This window comes from Leptonotus elevatus, chromosome 4 (assembly GCF_054856555.1).
Source record: "Leptonotus elevatus isolate MCC_2025b chromosome 4, RoL_Lele_1.0, whole genome shotgun sequence".
NCBI classification, from domain to species: domain Eukaryota; kingdom Metazoa; phylum Chordata; class Actinopteri; order Syngnathiformes; family Syngnathidae; genus Leptonotus; species Leptonotus elevatus.
The window spans coordinates 18,756,156-18,781,633 of record NC_141242.1 but is presented as its reverse complement, the minus strand read 5'-3'; the positions used below and the strand labels follow the sequence as shown (position 1 = coordinate 18,781,633).

Here is a 25,478-nt window from a genome sequence, read left to right as displayed (position 1 = left end):
GGAATCGTGCAGAGGATATTTTGCAAAATGAATGCCCCCACCTCTCTCTGTATATTTTACCTTCTCCCGTCAAATCACCCCCCCCCCCCCACTGAGAACACCTCCCTGTTGACACCTCCTGCTTCTTATTTGACCCCCACTGTATCACATTTTCGCTCAAGCAAGTAATAGTTATTAATAATGAAAACATAAATGATTAATATATCCTGAACTTTTCGAGCAGCAACTTTGAATTTGATTAGTCTTTTAAGATTCAGTCAATGACATTTAGTGCAGGAGCTTATTTCTCACATCCCTGGATCAATGAGTGTCTTTCCAGGCTGTGTTTGTCATTTTCTTGCTGTCCTCTTGAGGAGAGTGTGACACTAATGGATTTCAACACTAAACTGATGGAGGAACATTTATTGGCTTATTGTGACAAATCATATTTTGGGTCAGCTCCCAACTCTGTAATGGGATAAAAAAAAAAAAGAAAAGGAAGCCTCGTGCGCCTGAGTGTGTGAATGTATTATTGCCGGTACAAAATCAAGACACACATGAATGCATTTGTGAAAACTTAATCACAAAGATTTACGGCAGTGCTTGCAAAGTAAGTATCTACTGTATTTTCCATATTTCACCCAAAACAATGTTTTGTCATCAAATTGTGGAACAGTCATAATATATGTTCTTTGGTTATCATCACAGGATTATCAACCATCATCTTTGCATCATCCACCCATCCATCAACAGCCATTCATGCTCATATTCAGTTTTTACTTTTCAAATCACCTAACATAAATGTTTTTTTAACGTGGAAGGAAGAAGGGGTACCCAGAGACCCAAAGCCCGCATTTGAACCCGACCTCCAGACTGTGAAACAGATTTGCTAACCAGGTATCCACCAGACCACCATTTTTGCATCATTAGAACAAAAACAAAAAAAGCAAAACAATTGCCGTTGAAGTGTGAGTTTGTAGTAAAGCCACACATGTTGGCATACATTTTAAAACTGGTTTTATGATTTCTTTATCAACAGAAAAGGTCAACGGTCATGTTTTCACTTTCAAAGTGCGCCAACATATCTCAGTTAAATAATACTATGTATTCAACCCACCACGCTTCATCAACACGAGCTGCAATGAATAAGAGTACAATAACATGCTGATTGCATCCTATTAGTCAGTGTGACATTCATCGTCAGTCTTGCATATAATCCAGGAGCATTTGTCCATTTTCACCGTAGCATAAAGCCTTTTTCAAAAGATCAATAGCAATGCATTATAATATTTTGTTGATTAGCCCAGAAGCGTGAATACAGAATGTGTCTGTCATGCAAACCATGACAGATTCTCTTTATTTAGATAAACTGCAAAACCCACTACGGAATCTGGTATTGACTTCATGTTCATAATCATGGTAAGATTTAGAGATAGAGATAGAGATAGAGATAGACAGACAGACACACAGACAGATGAGCAACCCGACAAGCTGGTTGGCGATGGAAAAAGACTGTGTTGCGTTTAGTATTTAGATATGGGGTTTTTTGTGTGTTTTTTTATTCTGACCAAAAATACAGCTGAGGTCAACGCACAATCGTCTCGCAGAAAAATTTACTCCGCAACCTACTCTGCCATTCTGGTGTACATACCTTAAAAAAAAGAAAAATTATAACGGCTCTGTCTTGCTAGAGACATAAGCGCCACCCAAAACTATTCACCAAGACCAGATGAGGGTGACCAGAAAATAATAGAAAGAAAATAATACTAGGCCCATATCAACCACTGCGGTCTTGAAAATACTATTTTCAGACTAAAAACAAGTAATGTCAACTTTTTTCAAGCTGTAATAAATAGAACTATTTTCTTAAAATACATGAGCCTTTTTTTTTACGCATGGATAACAGCCTGAGTGTCAAGCAGGGGGATAAGAGGTCCCATTTTCTATGTCATGAACTACCCAGAAATTGAACCCACAACCTTGAAGTCTGAGGGTAGGCGCTCTACCACTCGACCACTGAGCTGAGGGTGAAAGAAGGAAAAATGAGCTTAGTAAATATAACGAAATGAACCGTATTGCACTCGTCTGTTTTCATACTTGTATTTTTTCCCATTTATCTTATTATTAGATTATGCAAAATTTTAAAATAAGAAAACTCATGAAACCCCAGTCCAGGGTCTTTGATGTTGGTTAGTTGTCATCTTAAAATGTGGGAAATGCTTGTTTTAATCCTCACAGTACCTAAAACTGGCTGTTAACACTCAATGCAAAAACTGCTTGATCAAATAAGATAATGAAGTAATAAGTATCTTAAAATAAGCACAATGATCTTGCCTGACAATTTCTTTTTAAGTAAAAATAACTTGTCAAATCAAAATAAGCTAATTTAGGTTAAACTTAAGAAATGATATCTTACTTAAGATTTTAGTTTTTGCAGTGTTTCATGAGGCCTGTATGGTTGCCTGTAAGGGCAACTTTAAGTGCCACTGAGCTGGGCTTCGCTGCACGACATTGTGCACGTATGAGGGAGGCTGTGCTAATAATGAAGATTGAAATTATTTCAGAAAAGACCCCCAGAAAAAAACCCTTGAGGGCCGAAGTCCTGCAGGTTTTGGATGTTTCCCTGCTCCAACGCAGCTGATTTCAGTCAACAGGATCGTTATCAGGCTTCTGCGGAGCTTGCTGATGAGCTGATCATGAATCAGCTGCGTTGGAGAAGGGAAACATCCAAAACCTGAAGGACTCTGGCCCTCGAGGACCGAGTGTGCCCACCCCTGGTCTAGAGAAAATAATTGGGTTCAGGGAAGATGGTTAACTTTGATAATGTTTGACTTAACCTTTGAATAAACATATAATGTTTAAATATGTATGTTTATTGTGTTATTTCACTCAAATTTAATATTGATTAATAATGGTGAAATGTAACTTTTCACTGCAGCTTAGATCTTAACTTGTGTTTATATGGATCCTCAGCAATGGTCCTTTTGGTCACCACGTGATTTTTGACACTATAGTGGTAGTGACCCGTCCATTCAACAACAAAAAAAAGGATACCTTTGTTGGTAAAAAGGCCCTGCGTAATATTTCATTGTGACATTTTCAGAGTCATTGACAGTTTATTTTAGCTAAAGATAATTATGATGTTAGATGTAACATGAACATTTATTTAAAACAGGGCAATCGTATCAACATTTGATTATTTTAATCAAACCAAGAAGAAAAAGTGTCATTCTACAACTATTTAAGACTAAAGGAAGCTGAGAAATAATATTTTTTCTTTTCGTTGGGGCGCAGTTTAGATTGTTTGCATACCAGCCACTAGGGGGCCACCCCAACTTGCATCCATGGATTTTTGAAAACTTTAGGCCTATACCTAACACACTGTCAAAAATCAAAAACTTGTCCAGAAGTGCACAATTTTCATGAATTCTCTCCTAGCTATAAGGAGTCCATTGCATAGTGCCGAGTTAGTATTAAACTCCACTTTGGTGCAGGCAGGGCTGCATACCAAAAAAACATATGTATGTAATTGTTTAGGTCCGACAAGAAATACAATTTAAAAAACTCATTTTATCTAGTGCTATTTTTATTCATGTTATAAAATGATATTTAATAATATTGTGCTATCTTTTTATCATGTATTTTATACATGTGTTTTGACTTTTTTCTTTTTCTTTTTGTAACATACCTACATCATGTGTACAAGGTAGTATGTATTGTGATCTCAGGTTTTGCACCTGTGTAAACATGTGCTAGTGGGTTGGCCACTGTGTGCATTTCTGATGATGCTAGTTGCTCACTGTGGTTCAAGGAATGCTCGGGGAATGGGAGTTCTTGTATGTTTCAATGCGAAAATTATTCATTTATTCATTTTTTTTTCACGTTTGTGATTGCATACGGGACATTACCACAGCTGCGGTTGTTTTTTAAAGTCCTCAAATGACCAGCAGGTGTCGGTGTAACATAAAGCAATAATGATGCATAAACATAGAGGCTCAAGCATTTTGCACCTATTTGTTTATAAATATGGACTATATTTTAGAGTATAGTACTTCAGCTAAGTTTAATGAATGTCGAAGAATCAGTGTCATTAAGTAATCATAATTATGAAGACAATTAAAATACGTTTTTGGGGTAAATAAATTCTGAAGTATACACGTTTTTGTGATAACCTCCATTTAGGTTGTCAGCGCATAACAAAGCATATTGTAGTTTAATACAGTCCGACAGCCATATCCCACTTGGATAATACAGTACAGTACTGCATTTTTTCTGGGAAACCAATCAAGCGGAACTTTAGTTTGTGCCCGTTTCTACACGAGCACGGAACACAGTCAACACACGTCTATCTCCGGCAAGCAGAGGTTCTGATGTTGATGCGTTACTAAATGCGTTATTATGAGTGTAAGTCATCTTACTATAGCTTTTCAATGACACTATTAAATGAGGCGCGGCTATTATGAATTGCACCGAGAGGGTGGGGCGTCATGTTAAAAGTTGTAAGCACGCTCAGGTTGTCTTATTTAAAATCACTTAGACGCAGGTATTTCTCTACTGAATGCCTGGATGATGAATCTATTAGGAGGTTCATTTATGAAAACACAAAGATTGTTGAAGATCATAACCTGACACCAGAGATCAAACTCAGACTTTTCACCCCAAACTGTAGGTTTTGGTTTGAAAGACCAGAACTTTGGCCTTTTGATGACCCATACTGGGCCATATACTGGCCAGGAGGGCAAGCACTTTCAAGGTAAGCATTTTATTGTACTTAATAATGTGATTTTTTTTGGGGTGTGTTAATTGTTGTTACCTGCAGGTATCTCCTGGACAATCCTGGAGTAAGTTTGGGGAAATCCGTATTGGATCTAGGAAGTGGCTGTGGAGCTTCGGCCATCGCTGCAAAACTGTGTGGTGCCGATCGAGTAGTCGCCAATGACATTGACTCAGGTGAGCACTGTCAATAACATTTCTTTTCAGTCCTAATCATTTTGTGTATACAATAAATCAACACAAACATTGAGAAGTGGATGACAGTTGGATATCAGATTCTACATTAAGTCATATGCAAATGAATGTCACTTCAAAATATGTTTCTTTCTATCACAGTTGCCACACTTGCAACCTGCATGAATTTCGAGCTCAACGGTCTGGAGTCCCCAGTTTGTGTGACAGATAACATGATTAGTTCAGATTCTGGCAACTTTGACCTGATTCTTCTTGGCGACATGTTCTACGACGAGACCCTCGCCTGCAGCCTTCATGCTTGGTTGCAACACTGCATAAAAGCCCACAACAGCCAAGTTCTAATTGGAGATCCTGGCAGAGCCCACTTTGAGGAGCATGGCTTTCAAAGGCTTCTGCAGAAGTTGGCCGAATTTGAGCTGCCCAAGTCCGTCCGAGAGGAGAACTATGGTCTAACTTGCAGCAGTGTTTGGTGCTATGATCAGCAACTAACCTTATAATAAACTTGAATTAAAATGCATTTTTTTGATTTGATTGAACTTTGTTCAGCACATCATTTTACATTATAACAACATAAGCTACTTGTATGCACCTTGCTGTTGCAATTGCACTTCACATTGTACCATACGTTAAAGGTGTACAAACAAATGTGAGACTTCTGTTAGTCACCATTTATTGAAAAGTAGCCGTGTGCGTTAATAAAATATTTGCTGTTGATCTGATTTAAAGTAAACACCAGGCCAGTTTTGTCAACGCTGGATTTTAAGAATAAAGTTGCTAAATCATGACATTTCTAAATTTGAATGAACTGTCATGATTTATGGGTGTTATTGTGCCAGTGGCACTTTGCAATTGAATACCGGTAACTATTGCCGAATATGACTAAATTGTACTTTCATAACTATTATTGATTTGATGTTATTTGTCAGCGTGAAAGGCCCTGTCTTAATTCGATTAGCACTAGAGACAATGCCCTTGAGCAAAGAGCCTTGAGACTATTTATACCCTGTATCATAGCGTGACCAACCGTCCCGCGTAGAGTGGGCACGCACAGTGTTTGAAGCTCAATTCATGTCCCGCAAAATCAGTGCTTACCTTAATAATAACAATAACTTTCATAAGAGTTTGGCGCGATGCTGTCAGCCGTAACCATGACAACAACAAGGTGTAGCCACGGACATTCATATACAGTAAGTATAGTCCGCCTGTGTGAGTCGCTCACAAAAAGTCCTGCGTTGCCTTCACGGTCGCTGGACTGTTGTAAACCACAGAACTCGCTTTTTCGTTGTTGACCTATGATGTGGAATTTTCAGCAGTTCGGCGAGATGAATGAAACAAATTTGTCTTTTGGGTTTTGTTAGAAGATCAGCTTTGTATTCCGCGAGTTCGTTGTATTTCGGGTAGAGAGAATGTTGATGGCCCATTGTTGTGGAAATAGATGAGGTCCCAGTCATGACGATAAAACTTTAAAGACGTCATTGATTACAGATACTTACAAAGCTCTACTGAGGAAATAAGGAAATTAAAACAGTTATGACTAAATCTGGGCAGAAGACCCTTTTCAGTTTCTTTATATTTGAAGCTTCAAATGTACACTAGTCTTACAGAGCACTTTACATGGTCGTGGTCCGTGAGAGAGTGCGCAGAAAGAATCACAGGAAGATTCTTTATGCTGCCTAGTTTTTATTTTATTTTATTTGGGAGGCAGGAAGGCAAGCAGTCTGTTCGGGCTAAGCTTATCAGTTCAAGGTTACTTTGGTATTGCTTTCTGTCCAAGGAATGAAAAGTCCTTTGTTAACGAAAATACATGTGTCCACACTGCAATAAACGTATGTTAATATGTGCTGAATAATTGTTTTCCATAACACCTACTTCTGCTCAGCATTTAGAATCAAAAGACTTTTCTCATTAAAGATACGCCGGCATAACTAGGATGTTGTGATGACAAAAAAATAAAAATAATGCGACCATCACACGGATTGTTTGCCATCTTCAGCTAGCCCGTCCAATAATACACGGGCAACAACTGCGTGCTGTTGGAAAACGATCCTTTAAGTTTTCCGCGTGTTCGTAAAGTTGTTTACAGAATCAGAGTTGAGATCGGTCAACAGTTCGTTCGAAGGATTTATTTATTCAAAAATTTCTGGACAGAAGCACATGTGTGGCCAAACGCCATTATCTCCCCATGCGTCTGTAAAGCTCCTCCCACTTGCAGCCACCATTATACTGTCAGCATCCTAAAAAGCCCCTCCCCTTCCTCTTCCTGCTTTGCTGCCCCCTCCCCTTCCTCTTCCTGCTTTGCTGCCCCCTCCCCTTTGCTCTGCCCACAAGACAATAACAGATGGTATGTAAACATTGCTCGGCCACTATCCCCCCCCCCCCCCCCCCCGCAGCTGATCAACCAGGCGGAAACACAGTTTGCCAGACATCCTGGCACTTTTGTAGACATCATAAAACTTTACAAAGGAACTGATTATAACACATTTGCTCCCCCGAAACAGATGGCTAATTAAGTGATCAAATGTAGAAGGAAGAATCTTCAAACGTTTGGTCACATTATTACACTTATCAATCTTTGCTGAGTAAGTTAAAACAATTATGACTAAATCTAAACAGTTATAATTAAATTGAAACAGAAGATTCTCCTCAGTGCTTAAAGATTAGTCGTAGCTGGTCCGAGGACAACGCACAGCAACATCTCAAGACACTTACTGTCAGGTTCAGTCAACCTAGAACATTTAATAAACAGACACGAAAAGACGACAAAAGATATATATTCTTTTCACGAGGAAAATGAACAGAGATGTGGACAGATCAAAACCGCCTGCCCATTTCTGACACATCCTGTCGTTCCTCTTCTTTTTATTGGATTGACCTATTACATGGACATTACTTCTCTGAGGGGTTCGGGAAAACGTAGCAGCCATGTGACAATCATCTCTGAAATGCTTCGGACAACTGAGACTGAGACAGACACACTACACACTCGCACCCGTCGACGGGAGCGTGCAACCGAGGGGCACAAAGGCGGAAGCGCAAGAAGTGGGACGCGACCCACACGTCACAAACAGGAAACGGAAACAAAGCTGATGTGTGAAAACCAGGAAGTCGGAAGTCCCGCCTCCTCCGTAGCATATACCCCATTGTAATACTTTTGTTATCCTTTAAAACTTTAATATGAATGTGTTCAAATTTAATGAGTTCGTTTGAATGGTTTTAGTATGAATGCGGTTGTACAAAATGCTTAATATGAAATCATCACAAAACGTATGGGCCCTCGCTGCATATTCTTTTATTTTTTTTATTTTTTTATTTTTTTTTTCTTATAAAGAGCTCAGTATTGTTCATTCGGAAATGTCATCATCATTGCTCTTAATTTTTTTTTTTTTTTTTTTTTTTTTTTTGTGTGTGGGTGAGTATGTGTATGTGCGTGCGTGCGTGCGTGCGTGCGTGCGTGCGTGCGTGCGTGTATTTGTTAGCTCACCAAAAAACCTATTAGAAAACATCTCATACCGTTCACCTAAACCGAACACCGCCGTCAGGAGACCCGAGGGGACCAAAGAAAACCAAGGAAGGCGAAATCCAGCACCGACTAGACACCACCCACCAGAACTCCTCCCCAACCCAAGAAACATCCAGACCCCGACAAATCCAAAAAACATAAAATCAGGGAGGCCTCAAGAGACCGAAGGAGAGACCAAGAAAAGGAAGGAAGGACAGACGAAGCCGAGTGAGATCCACAGACAGCAGCCTCCACCGATTCAATAACCTGAGGAGGAAACAGATTGTGTCTGAGTTTCGGTAGATGCTGGCGTGGTGGATCTGGCATGCATGAAAATCTCCACCAAAGAGGGGAGCCGTCGACCCCCGCCGGAACAGAGCAAGCGCAACACCCCAGGGCCCCCCAGGCCGCGGTAGCGCCAAAGGACGACCCCCGGGCCCCGCCAGGGCCACCGGCCGGAGAGCAAACCCAGGAGCAGGAGCGCCCCCCGCCCCAACACGGCCCGCGCCCCCGACCCAACGCAGCAGGACGGGGCACTGCAGGCCCGCCAGGCACCCCACCGCCCCCCAACCCCCCAACCCCCCGCCCCCATTCACCCCCGCCACCCACCCCAACCCAGCCCCAGCCGCCCCCAGGTCCCCAATCCCCCAGACACCCCCCCACCCCCAGCACCCCCCACCCCGCAACCCCCACCACCCCCAACAAAGCCGCCCCCCCCGACCAACCGGCAGCCCCCCAACCCCCGACCCCCAGCCCCCGGGGACCACCCGCACCCAGGTACCGGCGCCGAAGAGGGGCCGGACAGCGGAGCGGAGAGGGCAGTCGCGCCCACCCCACCCCCCGCCGTGTGGAGGGACGGAACACCGGGGGCAGAAGGGGGAGATGGGGGCACCGGAGGGCGGCCGACACCCCCGAACCCCAGGCCCAGCGGGGGAAGGCCCCAGTCGTCACCCCAGCGTTCTTTGTGAATGTTAACCCCTGTTACTGAGTCCGCCAGCTCGCCGACTGACGAACTCTACCCCTAAACCGTGAATGTGACCCCACCCAGTGTATATATATATACAAGTGTGTGTGTGTGCATATTCTTTTGTTGATACCCACAAACATGTGCAGAGTGCGAATTTTTGGCTTAAGTTCTACGGCATGATTTCTAAACAAAACTGAAGTCAGAACCATATCAGCAATCAATTGTCTGCTCAAATGGCTTTCGAATATTTTGGTAAAGCCATTACTGCCATTGTTCAATTTAATTCACAAACTGCATTTTTCACATTCATCTCTTCATTAAAATGTATCACTCAGACATTGTCTTTGTCATCGGTGTGTCAATTCAATTTCATAAGTGGCATTGTTATCTTAGCATAATTAGCGTCCCAACTCATGCAATAATTGCACAGCCCCAAAATCAACCCGTGGGTGTTATTTCATTTTAAAATAGCATAATCAAAAACATCAAAACGCTCACAACGGGTCACAATACCACCCATGGGTTTAAGATATCATTTGGTGTTTTTGTTTCAAATCTTAGGGCCGACAAGATTGCTTCTTTTCTTGTTGGGTCTCCATAATAACCACTTTACAGGCATTTATTCTGTGGAAGGGAGTATGACCCGTGCCCCTGTCATCTTCCTTGACAAGAACAAGAGCTGTGGACTTATCGCAGGATGGTACCGTGTCTGGAATGTTTTACGATTGAGGCTTAACCTTAAAACATGTCTGCATTGTATAAAAGTCAGGGCTGCGAGTTTGTGTTTAGTGTCGGGAGGAGATGTGAGCTCTCTTGTCCGCTCTCCTCTGCGAGTAAAAGAATATAAATCTCTTGTCTTCCTTTCAGATTGTTGTCGATTAAATGTTCCAGGTTGCCTAAACCTGACATTAACACACTCTTGTTTTACAAAAGTGTAATATAACCTTATTTCCAACAGTCTACATTTTTTAGTAAATTAAAGTAGGTTTTCCTTTTCTTTTTTTACAGTGAAATTCATTTTCTTTGATGCCTTAAAGAATGTTGTCTATTCCTTCCAGTGTAAATTTAAACCAGAATATAGAATTTGGATATATAGTACTGTTATAGTATTGTTATTCATTACTTAAATTTTAATCAAGTACATCTTTCTTCAGAATCCAAATTATCTAATGTGTATCTAGTTAGTCATTTTAGTACTTTCAACCAGCACTCCTGCCTTTAGCAAGTCCTTAATCGCTAGCCAAATTTATCTCTACTTCTACTACATCTTACTTCAATAAACAATCTCTGGCATAGATAATATTCACTTCTTTGCTCTGATTTCCACTTACTTACATGCTGTCATTAAATACAATGTTCAGAATTCATAAAGAAGCAGGTTAAACAGCTCTTCCTGTTCAGTTTTAAAGAAAAACAAAAGTACTGTCATCTCTATTCCTTATCTCCTCTAACAGCAACTCTTCCTATCTTAGCCCCTACGGTTTGCTTCTACCATAACTGTTAGTCGTTACCACTTATAATATATGCTTACGTCTTAAACCTTTTAATAATCTTTTTCTCTTCAACAGCAGGAGCTGAAACAGAATTCTCTTAGATAAACATTTTTCAAGTGATATTTTTCCATTCGCACAAGCCCTTCAGTTAACTTTGCAATTTGGGAGTGTAGTCAAAAAGGGAGTGTATGTTCGTTGAATTCTTGTCCACAGAAAGTGAAGGAGAGGAGTGACTTAACCAGGGTCAGTCTGATAAGGGAGAAACAGAGGCCTCTCATATTACACTTGCTGTCTGTTTATCAACAACTCCACTACTTGTTCTAAAACACTTTATCGAATCACACTCTGAATTCATCCACTAATTGTGCACTTTTCTTTTACTCAACTCTAATATCATTCAAATGTCAACATACTATTTCTTCATATTCATTTATTTCATCAGTCTCATTTCACCTCGTACCCCCCTGGGAGAGGGACTATTAACTTAAGTATTTATGGCACCTTGCAACACGCGACTTTTCTTCTTCCTCCTCTTCAATTCCTACTTATCTGCCTATCTATCCCTTTTTAACATTCTCATTCATGACTGGTTCACATTCAAACATACAACCAACTACTGGAGCTCCCACATCGACCTAATGTAGTGAAGTAGCATAATATTACGCACATGCATATGGTGTGTGTGTGTGTGTGTGTGTAGCATTTCAATTGCAGCAAATAGTTAAGTTATAATGTGATAACTTATTATAAAAATAAAAAATAAAACACTAAAAAAATGCATATTATTGAGGTTATATGCCTGTCCTGCATATCATTCCGAAACTGCCCCCAAAAAAAATAATTTGGGCTTACCTTTCGTAGTTTAGGGCAGAAGACTCACGTACAATGGGTGCAACTCAGATGCCATCTAGTGGCAATTAGTGGTATTACAACTTAAAGTTACAGCCTCATTTGCAGTAGCAACTGTGGATTTGCATATCAGCAGATGCTTTTTTTCCCCCCTCACCCAATAATATTTTATATTTGGGATTTATTAATTTTTAACCAACGACGACATATTCACCCATTGCAGTGATTTGTCGAAACAAAAGTTTAGTGGACGTGCACAAGTTGCTGCATTGCCCAATCATCTTGAAGTATTGTACTGAATGTCCCGCCTTTTCTGAGCAGATCACACTGGAGCAGTCCCACATTGATATTGTGAACTCCTTTGAGTGATTCACATTATTAGTCTGGCTCTTGCCAAGTTAGTTGCCCATCCCTGATCTAAATGATTAAGTGAGTGAGTGAGAACATACACTCATCCAGGACTGAGACTAAACCAGGGATTGTTTTGAATTCTCTGGAAGCAGGAATGAAAAACAATCCTCATTATCAGCAGTGCAAAGTGAAACAGACATTTGAAGGTCATCAGATTAATAAGATGCGTGCAGTGGGAGTTTTCTCTTTGCATACCAAAGCATTCCACAAGTAAGAAAAAGACAAATGACACAAAGTATCACTTTCTGCACAACTTTAAGTAAGAGACCAACTGAACGTTTACATATTGTTCTGAAAAATGCCATCATTTATTCAATAAAAAAACTAAGTAAAAAAATAAAATATGTAACGTGTAAAGGTGGCTAATACTTTTCCAACAAGGTTGCGACATTTTTAAGGGTAGGAATACTGTGACAGTACTTTTCGCGGAGGAAAATCAACGCTTAACTTTGACCGGAACAACAATCGCTTTATTTCTAGCATACATTTCCTGTAGGGTCTCCTTCAGCATAAGAGCATAAGGACCTTTCAATATGAAAATAGACCAACAGTAACCTTAACTACTTACAACAAACAAGTAAAATAAGGTCCCTTGATCAACACCATCATGTGATGAGTGAAACTATGGTGAACTACATCACGTTTCATTCAAGTAAAAAAAAAAGGAAAAAAAAGGTGAAAATGTAAACATTAGCCCAAAATACTATCATGGCAAAGTACAAAAATGTTTTGGTATATACACATATTTACAAATATAAATAAGGTCACGTAAACAAAAAGCTTATCTTGTACAGTGTAGCATTCAAAGTGAGACTCTTGCAATGATACAAAAAGGATCTCAAATCAATCTTTTTTTCCCTTCTAGAGAGAGCTCAGTATTGTTCATTCCGTAATCTTACCGATTCGACATGTCATCATCAATGCTCTCTCTCTCTTTTTTTTTTTATGTGTTCAAATGAATCATCTTAATTCAGTCCTTCTCAAATATGGGTACAGGTCCCCCTGGGATGGCGTGCTGCGATGTTGTGGGGGAGGGGGCAATATGGTAGTGGCACTCATTATCATACAGCGTACAAGGAGTATGCAACAATTTTATCGACAAATTGTACAAGCGATGGACGGGGGCGGGGGGTGCAAAATGCTTTCTTCTTCAGGTGGTAATAACCAAAAAATGATTGAGAAGCATTCTCTGACTACTATTGCATACTGGAGGACTGTGATTTCTGCATGTATTTCTTCTGATACTTTGCAAAGACACCCGAGCATTTGGACACATGGCCATGTTGTACAGAAGAGGTCTCCTTTAGGGGAAAATCACTCCATAGATCCACTGCATATTGAAACACACTGATTAGTATAATAAAAACACATTGTAGAACGCTCTTATGCTTTTAAAGGAGTTACCTCTGCTTTTCTTATTGGGGCTTTTCTTCTCAGATTCAGAGGAAGGTTCATCTGGAAGAAATGCAAATTGTTCAGTATAGAGGATAATCATTGAACAACTTTTGGTCCCATCTGTTTTCCACGTCTCCCTCCTCCAACACAGCTTATGATCATTATCAGCCCATCAGCAAGCTTTGTAGAAGCCTGATAACAATCCTGTTCATCAAATCAGCTGTGTTGGTGGAGGGAGACATGGAAGACAGGCAGGGCAGTGGCTCTCCAGGACCAGGGTTCCCCACCCCTGGTATTGTGTCTAATCTAATTTCTCTATTTGCACCTTCCGTGCTCCTTGCTCCACCAGTCACATGCTTGAAGCCTGCTTCTCCCAAAAAAACATAAAAAGGAAATTGACAGAGGAGAGAGGCCGAGCAAATGTTTTTCGCTATTAAATGATTGTTACCGGATGATATTTTCTTGGAGACTGCATCCGAATAAGACATCACGTCAATGACACATCACAAATCGTTCGTCTCCGCGGCTGAATTATTACTACCGACCAGTGGCTTCTGCTCGTCATTTGAGGAGGAGAAGCTAATTTTGTTCTGGCGGCTGCCGCTGCTCGTTGGACAAAGCTGGGGAAGAACTGCATAGTGACAGAAGAGAGACGCCTATCATGTAGATCAGGGGTGGGCAAACTCGGTCCTCGAGAGTCGGAGTCCTGCAGGTTTTGGAAGTTTCCCGCTTCCAACACAAGCTGATTCCAATCAACGGGATCGTTATCAGGCTTATTATCAGCTGTGTTGGAGAAGGGCAACATCCAAAAACCTGCAGGACTCTGGCCCTCGAGGATGAGTTTGCCCATCCCTGATCTAGATATACAGAAAACTAGAATTCTGAAATGTCTCATATTCCTCTTTAGATGAATATAAGCAATTCAATTTGTAATCACATCACGTTTTCATACTTAAAAAATATTTTTTGGTTTGGTTATGCCATGGGATTTTGCTCATGTTAAATGGTGCCTTGGCTCAATAAACTAGATCATTACAATGACATACCTGGAGAATGTTCCGTGGTTTCTTTCGGGCCTGAGGCTTCGTCTTCAAAGCTGAAGGTAGTGGGCAAGACACTGAACTTCAGGACATTCTCCTGGATGGGCAAATCAGCCTCGGTTCCATTTTCATTCGCTCTGTCATGTTGAATAGACTGGCGTTGTTGGGAAACAAGATTCTTGTCACTTCTGGAGCGAAATTTCTTTCCTTTGTCCGTAATTAGTCTCATTTTGGTTCTGAGCTTCATTTTTGTTTGAGATAAGGCACTTTTTTTAGCCGAACCAAATGAGTTGGAACCATGGCTTAGAGAGGTTTTTTTCTTGCTGTCAAGCCTTGCAAAAATAACTTTGGGTGCTTTTGTGGTCTCATGTCGATGACTCTTTAAAGCTTGATTTTCCTGTGGTAAGGAGCCATACAGCATCAGTTGGACAGTCGTGCCTGACATCGAAACCTCACCATCAGAACCAACAACGCTCTTATTTTTTGAATCTTCATGTGAATCCAGGTTTTTATTCATCAACTTCTTCAGGTACGGAAAAATGCTGTAAGGATTGCCGAGTCTCTTCCGTTTCCTTTCATCAGTTTTACTGACATCTGTCTGACTTTCAGACTTTGCACTGCCTTTTATTGGTTGTTCACTTTCCAAAGATGGCTTTGTCACATGGAAAGAAGCTGTCGGAGTTTGTTCAACATGTTCACTGATGCGTGACACAGGAGTCTCAATTTCATTGTCAGTCCATGAATCACTATCACTGGTGTGGCTGTCGGAAGTCAGGCAACTTTCTGCAGGTTTCGGTTGAGCTTTGTCAAAATCCTCGTCATTGTCAGCAATGTAACTGGAGACGTTTTTACTTTTGTTTGTTTCCTGGATTCTTTTTGGCTGTTGCAATTGCAGGTCATTTGTTTCTTCATCATTTAATTCAAAGGTCTCACTGATTTGATCGCATATTTCAAGCCAACTTATGGTCGCAAGGCTGCTGGCCATTTTCTCCTCACTCTTAGATTTCATGTCTCCTTCCGTTGAGTGAGATTGGACATCAGGTTCAATTGTGAAATGTGGACAGTTCATTTGTTCTGGATTCTTAGCGAAACCACACTCTTCTTCCTTGCACTGGCACTTCTCATGTGAAGTTGTTTTGGACCCAAGAATGACTTCTTTCCACTTTGCGATGCAGCAGTAATAATCGATGGAATCAACCATTTTCGATCCGCTTGCAACATGTACATCATGATGTGGCTCATCCACCACAGCATCACGTGCATTTGCCACTTCTTCTGGTCGATTAATGCTTTCTGTACGTTGTGACATCACAACATTGCTTTGCTCAAAGATCGCTTTTGCCTTTTCTGGTGACAAAACTTGGATTTCAAATAAGTAGAGGGGGTCTTCACAACTTTTGTCTAATGTTTCAGTGTCAGGTGTGGGAACCTTACTAACGGTTTGTGATGACATTTTGCAGTCTCTTTTAACTGGATCTGGTTGGTTGTCATGGACATAACTATAAACATTAGGGCCAAACTCTTTGTCAATATCATCCAGCTGTTTGTTTTTATTTAACCAAGATGATGTGTAGGGCCGTTCTGTGTAAACCTCTCCATCTTGAAGAACATGGAAGTTTTTTAGCTGATCAGCAAACGAGGATTCGACCTGTGACAGCACTACAGTGTCTTTTTTCACATAGTTGTCACAAAATAAATTAACACGATAAGCCAATGCAGGAAAAAATTGTTCCTTAAGAGGACGAGAAAATTTCTCAAAACTTGCACCCCAAAACATGACTAGAAGTTGTTTTCGAAATTTATCATTTGTAGGTGCAGCTTGTTTATCAAATGTGTCGCCCAACAAAGCTAATTCTTTCAAGGTCCACTTAGTTGTTGGGAGAGAGGAAAGTTTGAAGATATCGGCCTTTGCATTGGGGGGCATCTCATCTTTGTTATTAGCCCCCTTGGCGTTTTCTGGACTCTCAAGGGTTACCGGCTGTGAAGCATATGCTCCAACACTATGGTTTTTACTTGGCATGTAATGTTTGGTAACTGACGGATGCACACTCAGACCTTCACTTAGCATGTATTCTGCATGTCCAGTAGCTGATGTTTGCATACTCAAAGAGTTCTTGGAATGTTGCTGAATTTCACTTTCAAGGGGATTCTTAAAACACTCTGTTTTAGTGTTGTTCTGTATGTCCACAGTAGGTAAGTTTACGTTGTGTGTTGTGGGCGTTTTGCTCGTAGTGGTAATTGTATTGCACTGCGGAGACAGTGGTTGCACCACAGCGATGACTTTTGCAGAAATTGACTTGTCATTTTGTTGATTAGTTGATAATGATTGGGCGCTGTCTCTCACTGATTCCGCAAGCAGCATGCTCGACAGCATTGGATTTCTCATCATATAATGTACATTTGACTTTCTCGTAACCACCTGCTCACTTTGTTGTGAGGTGGGTCCTAGCGGAGGTGTCAATATGACATCATGCCTAGTCTCTGCTGCTAAGGGGGCGTTTGTTTTACTACAAGAGGATGAAAATTGCTTTGTTGGCTGATTCAAACTTGAAGCCTGCATATTCTGTCCAGTAGAAATGGGGATTAAATCAAATGTCTTCAGATTGTAGAGACCAACATTTCTAGTCTGGGGAGAAGGATAAAGTCCATGTTGCGTTTTGTTGACTGAAGCAATGTGCATGTTATTTGCACAAGAGGATTCAGCTCCATTTTTAAAAACCTCCTGTCTGACGTGAGGTGGGTTAGCAGTGTTCACTGAATTAGGTTTCGATGAACCTTGGTTATAGACTTGATATAAACCCACATTATGTTGAAGAGCAGGTGAACACATGTTGCTATGCATTATGGGCTGTGACTGACTGTAACGCAATGGAAATTGGCTGTTCCCCTGATGACAACACATCTTTCTTGACATTAGGTGAGACCCGTGTTGAACTGTTGAATGATTAACAGAGTTTTGAGGTCCAGTTACATGGGAAAGTCGTCCTTGTCCTTGCATGTTACAAGAAGGGTTCTTCAGATTGACATATGGCCTCTGATAGCCAATATGATTCCCTCCGACTGTCTGATGAGAAAGGCCGGTCTGCCTGTTGGATGGGCCGCCATCCCAAGAAACTGCACCATGCTGTGGTCTCACTCCAGGATTCATTGTGTTATGGGCAAATTGGGCCTGAGGCTGTGAGGATGGGCCAAGTCTTTGGAGTCCATTTTGCCACGTCAAGTACATTTTCCTGTGTTTCTTTTAGGTGTCAATTCAGAAAAAAAATGCCCTGCATGGAGAAAAAAAAAACACAATATAACAAATCTGGCACAAGTTGAGGATTGTAAACTAAACAGTAACAAGTATAGAAAGACGGAGAGGCACTTCTAAACCTAAAAATAAATAAGTCAGGTTGCAGTCTTCATTCCATTACAGCTTTCTTTGACAAATTAACTCAGAAAAATAATCATTGTAAAGGCTGAGGACAAGACAAATAAAGGTTAAGTGAGGGAGCAATGTGATCGATGGTAGTATGATACATTTATTGGAGTATGATTTTCATTCAATATTTTCAATACATCTGAATGTCTTCATTACTTAAGTACACTTTCCTACATTAAAGTACAGTGTAAATGTTTGAACTGTGCATAATGTTGCAATGGCCTACAATAATAAATACATGTGTGTTTTAGAAATAAAACCGCTACCTTGTTTTTAAGAACACTTAGGCAGGGCTGGACTGGCACAAAAAAAAAATTACAATTAAAAAAATGTAATCGGTCGTGGCATTTTGACTTCAGCCCACCAGCCCAGCTCTTGCCTAACATGTAGTTCTGCCACTGATGTTTATTGATGATGTCTCAGTGTGCTATCTGTATTTGAAATTGATTAATGGACTGCCTCTTCTGAAATGGGGGCCACTCTCTTGTGGTAAAATGTAAGAAAATAATCATAAAAAAGCACTTAGGTCCACTATGCTATAGTATTAAGATGGTGATCCAAATGGTGAAACATGCAGCGTGAATTTTTTTGCCGTCTGTATACCCCTATCTGTCATTTTATTAATATATACAGTAACGTTTTGGAATGATTATTGCATTATTACATTCAAATGCAGTTGCAACTAAAAACGACAATCAATTACGGCACGTAAATCAGTGCCAAGTTTATATGGGCAAATGTGCGCACTTGACGACACATGAAAATGAAATGGGTTACAAAACACCGTCTACTTTTCTGCACATTACCCGAACCTGGCTGACATCCCGCTTGTGAAAGCATCTGATTATCCTTCTTTTACACACTTTGCCAAATAAGGTTAGCATATTCCTCCTGTCAAAGCCAGGCGACGTTGCCAAACCACGAAGATTTGACAAGGGTTCGCGTCCTGGACTGGTTAAACAGTTTGTCTGCCGTGTCATCCTTCCTTTTTTCCCCCCCAACATGTGAGCGGGACCAGGGGGTAATCCACAGTTGTTTTGCGCGACTCTGGGGCAATACAGTTACGTTTTGGTGGAGAAGCAGACACAATATACGCGTTTTTATCCTTCTTTGGGTTGCGACAGAACTGCTTGCTTGCCAATGTTGCAAATGCTCGCTAGCATCAGATATAAAAAATGCTGTCATTGGCCTTGGAGCGATGTTGTTGATTAGACCGTAACTAAGAGTGTGCAAAGCAGTACTCAGAGCAAAGGGTATTTTGAAGAAACTAGAATATAAAACATGTTTTCAGCTATTTCACCTTTTTTTAAGTACAAAACTCCACGTGTTCATTCTTAGTTTTGATATCTTCAAGTGAGAATCTACAATGTAAATAGCAGTGATGCTGATGTCCAAACTTTTGACTTGTACCGTAAGGTGTTTGATGTTTAAATAATGTTTATTGTAAAAGAAAAAAAGTCTTCTTAGCTAACACACACGAACGAACACACACACCAGAAACATGCAGCGTGTGCTTCTTTCAGTCAACAGCAAAACAGGCGTCTGTGAGAAGTAGGTCGGCACTTGAGCTGGTGAGTGATGATTACACCGACAAAAAAAAAAAAAAAAACATGTCTGCCGTTTATTGGCCTGCCTTTTTTTTTTTTCGTTTCTCGCCATTCGTCAGAAAAACGGGGGTCTGTCGGCATAGGACTGACAGATAGGACTGCCCACCTCTGCCGTTTACAATATCTGGTTTAGTAGTGGCTTAAATGATAAATTGTTGGCAGCCTTGTTGTTTTCCAAATGCATAATTAATCTCTTTTACTTAAAGTACAGTTTACATACAATATCAATTTCATTTTTGCATTCTTGAAAAACGAGCAATTGTTGCATTCTCACTGTTTTGCATTATAGAACACATCCTGTAGTAAAGTTTTACATCAAAATGTAAGGAGCATTATTAGTATACTATTCCACAATTTGCAAGAGTGTTTTAATTGGAGGAGCTCCATAATAAATGTTATGAAATTGCATTACATATTTGTGGGTTTTTTTAATTCATTGTTCAATCAATTTAGCTTTGCTTCCGGACTATAACGGTTCAGAAATACGTGCAATATTGCCTAGATCTGTTTGACTAGATCACAATACTTAGGTGGACCAGCCAACAATTACATAAAATCTCATGAAAATAGGTTAAAATAACATACATACATAAAACAGGAGGAACATTAAGGCACAGTCCTAAATTAAGCCTCTTTAGGTGGTGGCCCGACAAGTTGTGATGGCCCTGCCAAACGTGCACTGGCCGTAATTTAATACCTGTACGGGTGCATGTTAGAAATAAGATTTTCACCCACGTCAACAAAGGTGTCTTCAATGTACTGCACCTTATGGAACTTGAGACACATGTCCTCATATGTCAGTGGTGTCCAAACTCGGTCCTCGAGGGCCAGAGTGGTGCATATTTTGGATGTTTCCCTGCTCTAATGCACCAGTTTCCAATGAACAGGATCGTTATCAGGCCCTATGCAGAGCTGCTGATAAGCTTCAGTCTTGTTGGAGAAAGGAAACACCTTAAATCAGCCCTCGATGACCGAGTTTGGACACCACTGTCATATGTAGACATCATTTATATCCATACCATGTCAAAATATATTTAAATTGAGTTTTACACTTATCTGGGTTCAATAAGCCCAAATAGCAAAACATAAATAACAAATGAATATCAAGCAAGAGCTGGGGTCATGTGGCTAAACCACATTGTGGCAGTACTATGTTTTTTTTGTTTTGTTTTTATTGCTGACTTTGCATAACTGGATACATGGATAAATGCCAATACTTTCTAAAATAAAATAAAAAAAATTGTGCACTTTACACATTCTTTTGGATTGATAAATTGCTTTTCCTTAATAAAAAAAACCCAATTTGTTCTCATCTTAATATCGTTATCGGCAAAAAAAATCTAAACAGCGCAAACAACGCTGATGGGATATGACACAGCAGTGCACAACTAATTTAATGTATTCCTCGATCGCAACAATAAGATGCTGCAGCGTTTCCCATTCGGGAGAGTAAAATACATCAAACAGCTCAACAGTATCATATTCTCTTATTCTAACACTCACAAACAAAACACCAATTCGGTCACTGAATGTCACCATTTGGTTTGAATGCCTCAATGTTTCTCCCGTCATGGTTACTCTCATTACTTCCGCGTAGTGAGCGACCGCGACTTTCACACTTATCAGACAGTGTTCGAAAGAACAGCTGGGGATCACCCGACACCCACCTAAACGTGTCTTAACCTCGTTTTAAAGTAACAACTGCTTACCGTTTCTACAGATGCTGGTCAACTTAAGGCGAAGAGCGATGCGTGAACAAATCATAATGGTTGCTCTTCAGGCCAAAATACATCCATGTAGAAGGAGCCGTCATTTGCAGTGCTGTTCCTTCTGCCTTCTTCATTGTTCGCCCGCGAGACTATGGTCTCTAACTTCCGCCTCTACTATTTTAATCACGTGCGTGTGACGTCATCTTCTTACGCTGAGCCGAATATCGATCGTGCAAGCAAGTAGCAATATTGAATAATTTCTTTTTCAGTTACACTCTAGTCTGCACTGCTCTGGTTTCGGTTTCGTCAGCGAGAACTCGCCACTTCTGTCTCTCTGCACAGAGCAGGCAAGCTTGCTCCTTATTGCAATGTTGTGCTGTCACGTGACTTAGCAGTCACAGCGCACAAACAAGTCCCCCCCTCCCCCACACACACACACACACGAGAATGCTGAGAATAGTCAGCATTCTCACTTTAAAGTCAGAATTCTTACTTTATTAGTGCTACTATTATTCTCACTTTAATGTCAGAATTCTGAGATTAAAGTCTGAATTGTAAAAATCAAGCCATTAATCAATGAATCAATCCATCGTGTCAAGATCATGTCCAACCCATAGATTTCCATTGTAACATTAAAAAAAACTTGTCAGCTGCCATAAAACTTTAACAACAACAAAAGTTTCAACGACCTGTGGACCTCCAACAGGCAAAATGGTAAAGCGACATGCCCGTGGGTTATGTAATATTTATATTGTTGAGGGTCTTCTGCCCAGATTTAGTTATAACTGTTTTGATTTAGTTATAACTGTTTTAGTTTAGTCATAACTGTTTAGATTTAGTCATAACTGTTTTAATTTCCTCAGTAGAGCTTGGTGAGTGTTTGAATCATGACTGGGATCTCATCAATTTCCACAATGGGCCATTGTCTGTGGTTGAAGTGTCTGTAATCAATGATGTTTTTAAAGTCTTATGGTCATGACTGGGATCTCATCAATTTCCACAACAATGGGCCATCAACATTCTCTCTACCCGAAAGAAAACGAACACGCGAAGAAAAATATTATTTTCTTCAACAATATGGTCTGTGTTTTGGTTTTGTTTATGGGTCATGTTTTCCTTGTGTGTCTCCTTTTGTCAATGTCTCGTCAAGTTTTATCATGTCCTCCTGTACTTGTTATCCCGGTCCGTGGTGTTACTCAATCAGTTCCCCAAGCCACGTGTGTCTTGTCCAGGTGTCTCTCGTTGTCTCGTTACTATGTGTCTTTAGTTCCCTGCTTTCTTTCAGTCCTTGTCGAGTCATTGTCATTGTCACACCCATGCCATGTCCTGTCGTCATCATTTCCTTGCCTAGTGAAGAGGGTCTTCTGCCCAGATTTAGTCATAACTGTTTTAATTTCCTTATTTCCTCAGTAGAGCTTTGTGAGTGTTATCGCAATTTCTACCAGGTGCCGTCATGACTGGGGGACCTCCTCTATTTTCCACAACAATGGGCTATTGTCTGTGGTTGAAGTCAATGTGTTTGAATGATGTAGAGCTTTGTGAGTGTTATCGCAATTTCTGCCAGGTGCCATCATAACTGGGGGACCTCCTCTATTTCCACAACAATGGGCCATTGTCTGTGGTTGAAGTCAATGTGTTTGAATTATGTCTTTAAAGTATTTTCTCATGTCCGGTGAACTCCTGGTGGGCTGTTTGCTGAGGGCTTTATGGTACCGCTCTTCAAGATAGTATAAGAATGTTATAAGTCCTCTGTAATCTTTGCATTTGTGAGAGGCTGCAGCCATTGTCTGTAACTCACTTGTGCCCCCCTTCTATTCTGTAGAAATAAAAGCTTTGAAGTAACTGTTCATCGATCTCCAGCCTGTATTCGGATAAACAACATTCTCACTACCCGAAAGAAAACGAACACGCGGAAGAAAAGATCCGCCTCAACAACACTAGCCGTGGTCCTGTTTGGTTTGTTGCTTTGACTTATGTTTTTGGACATTGTTGATTTTGTTATTTTTGCCAAGTACCTTATTTGCCTTTTTCTCAATTAAATCCCCTTTTTGACTGCATCCCTGCCTTGCTCCTTTTGCTCCCTGCATTTGGGTCCTCCATTCCACCCCTCAACCTGACAGAATGACTCGACCACAGAAGGACCCAGCGGGGGCTCTGTCCCGCCACAAAGAAATACTTGCCTTCGGAGCTTTAACCGTAGGATTGTTGGATGAAGCCCTGCGGCACCTGGCTTTGGCTGGTGGCGCTCTGGATGACAGGTCGGACAGTCTCCAAGTCCCCGTCCCGGCTCCACAGCTGCCGTAGCCCCAAGTCCCCGTCCCGGCTCCACGGCTGCCGCAGCCCCAAGTCCCCGTCCCGGCTCCACGGCTGCCGCAGCCCCAAGTCCCCATCCCGGCTCCACGGCTGCTATGACGTCAAGCTCGAGGTCCAAAGTAAATTGATATCAGCATGTTATTTGCTTGTATTTGCACTCTTTTCCAAATTGTGACAATTTAATAGTTTTAAATAAATTACAATAATCTCCTTTGTTATCATCTTTGTCATTAACTTCATACATAAGCTTTCGGGGGGTTACTTTAAACATATATTTACTTACTTAATAATAAAATTATTGTATGGCTGCACAGAAGAAAGAAGGTCAAACTGTCATTTTACTTTATTTCTTAGTGACATCAATATCGATTCTTGTGGCCATCTACTTTTTGAACAATGAACCTTTCACTTTTTGTACATGAGGATTCTCTGTAAAGCCAGAACGTTGACATATGTGCTCAACACAGAAAAAAGTACCTATTTGTTTTGAGATTACATCTTATCCCCGTCTGCATTTAAAATAAAATTTTTAAAAAAATCCTCTCATGATCCTTTTCCTGCACTCTCCCTTACAGACCCATGTCTTTGTAGAAAGCTCTGTAAAATTTGAAGCTTCAAATATAAAAATAAACCCAAAACACAATTTAACTAAAACTTATTTATAAAAAACAAAAAAGAAAAAACTACATAAAACTAAGCATTTTCTGGAGGGGAAAAAAGTAAACTATTAAAAAGTAACAAACCCTAACTAACAACGAGTAATTAAAACTAGCTGAATTAAAATAAAAAGTCAAAACAAACTCGTTATTGGGGTGCTGAACTGATTTATTGTGAGAGAGTGGACGCTGAAGTTCCCAATGTACCGAGCAGCATTTAGTAATTAGTTAATATCTTATATATTATACTTATTATATCTGGTCTTGTCAGCATTTATTTGCGAAACCTTTTTCCATAGCCAAAATTCACATTTTCCTTTTTTCTATACGCATTAAAACCCACCCCCTTGAGCGTAAAAACTTTTTTGCAAATTTTTAGCCCTTTTTCAAATTTCTAGCGTTTCCATTCAGTTTTATTTTTGCATTTCTTGAACATTCAAATGAAAATAGGTAGACGGAAACCCTACTAATGTCTTCAATATCCTCAAGTTTCTCCCGACCAACTACTTGCATTCAGAGCCTGGTTTAAGTGTGAAATAGCAAAACAGCCAACTGTGAAGGATCTGGCTAAGATGCTAATTGTGGAAACCAGCACCATCGCAGCTTCATTTGACGATGTTGGCACTGCCTTGCTGTTAAACCTCACCATACCCCCGGGGGGTCACTGTCGCGACTGCAGAGCGCTCATTCTCCAAACTGAATGAAGTAAAGACATATTTAAGGAGCAGCATGGGACAAGAACGACTAAGTTAATTGGCTATTCTCTCTCTTGAGAACAGGTCTTTAGATCTGAAGAGCGTCATAAATTACTTTGCTGAGCGCAAGGCCCGCAAGATGACCTTCTAATGAGTGAGTCCAACTTCTTATTTTTTTATGAAGTAAAATTTGTGTGATTTAAATCTATGGCAAATTATTTAATTGTCTTTTGGTGCCGCAGTGAGCCGTTTGCATATATTCAAACAGATTTGACAGTAGCACTTCTCTGGAGTGGGTGTGTGCGCCGGGGTGGCGGGTGGTTATTTTGGGGCAAAAAAATTGCTCGCACCGGGGCCTCTCAGCATTTCGTTACGCCACTGGCCTGGCCCTTACAGTTGTTAGATTGTTGTTCAACATATAATTTCTAGCTTAGCGGATGGTGTGCTTTAGCAATATGTTATAGCACTGTATTATT

At 40.6% G+C, this 25,478-nt stretch overlaps 2 protein-coding genes across 2 annotated transcripts; one reads left to right on the top strand and one right to left on the bottom strand.

Moving 5' to 3' along the window:
• The first annotated feature begins 4,306 nt into the window (after window positions 1-4,306).
• On the top strand, window positions 4,307-5,464 carry etfbkmt (electron transfer flavoprotein subunit beta lysine methyltransferase). The gene is made up of 3 exons (XM_086074138.1): window positions 4,307-4,732; window positions 4,799-4,929; window positions 5,089-5,464. The coding sequence occupies exons 1-3, from the start codon at window positions 4,467-4,469 to the stop codon at window positions 5,442-5,444; spliced, it is 753 nt and encodes a 250-aa protein (XP_085930264.1). The 5' UTR covers window positions 4,307-4,466; the 3' UTR covers window positions 5,445-5,464.
• A 6,940-nt stretch (window positions 5,465-12,404) lies between these two features.
• amn1 (antagonist of mitotic exit network 1 homolog (S. cerevisiae)) lies at window positions 12,405-21,684 on the bottom strand. The gene is made up of 4 exons (XM_086074789.1): window positions 21,339-21,684; window positions 14,608-17,870; window positions 13,571-13,621; window positions 12,405-13,496 (listed from the first exon to the last, which is right to left on the bottom strand). Exons 2-4 carry the CDS (start codon window positions 17,825-17,827, stop codon window positions 13,363-13,365), a joined length of 3,405 nt encoding a protein of 1,134 aa, XP_085930915.1. The 5' UTR covers window positions 17,828-17,870; window positions 21,339-21,684; the 3' UTR covers window positions 12,405-13,362.
• Between the last annotated feature and the right edge of the window lie 3,794 nt (window positions 21,685-25,478).

Bases quoted from the DNA above. Each gene is read 5' to 3' on its own strand.
- etfbkmt (XM_086074138.1), top strand. From the start codon at position 4,467: ATGTTAAAAGTTGTAAGCACGCTCAGGTTGTCTTATTTAAAATCACTT. The intron at 4,733-4,798 runs GTAAGCATTTTA...TGTTACCTGCAG, and splicing joins GGAGGGCAAGCACTTTCAAG to GTATCTCCTGGACAATCCTG. The intron at 4,930-5,088 runs GTGAGCACTGTC...TTTCTATCACAG, and splicing joins CGCCAATGACATTGACTCAG to TTGCCACACTTGCAACCTGC.
- amn1 (XM_086074789.1), bottom strand. From the start codon at position 17,827: ATGTACTTGACGTGGCAAAATGGACTCCAAAGACTTGGCCCATCCTCA. The intron at 13,622-14,607 runs GTATGTCATTGT...CATTTCTTCCAG, and splicing joins AACCACGGAACATTCTCCAG to ATGAACCTTCCTCTGAATCT. The intron at 13,497-13,570 runs GTAACTCCTTTA...TTCAATATGCAG, and splicing joins CCCCAATAAGAAAAGCAGAG to TGGATCTATGGAGTGATTTT.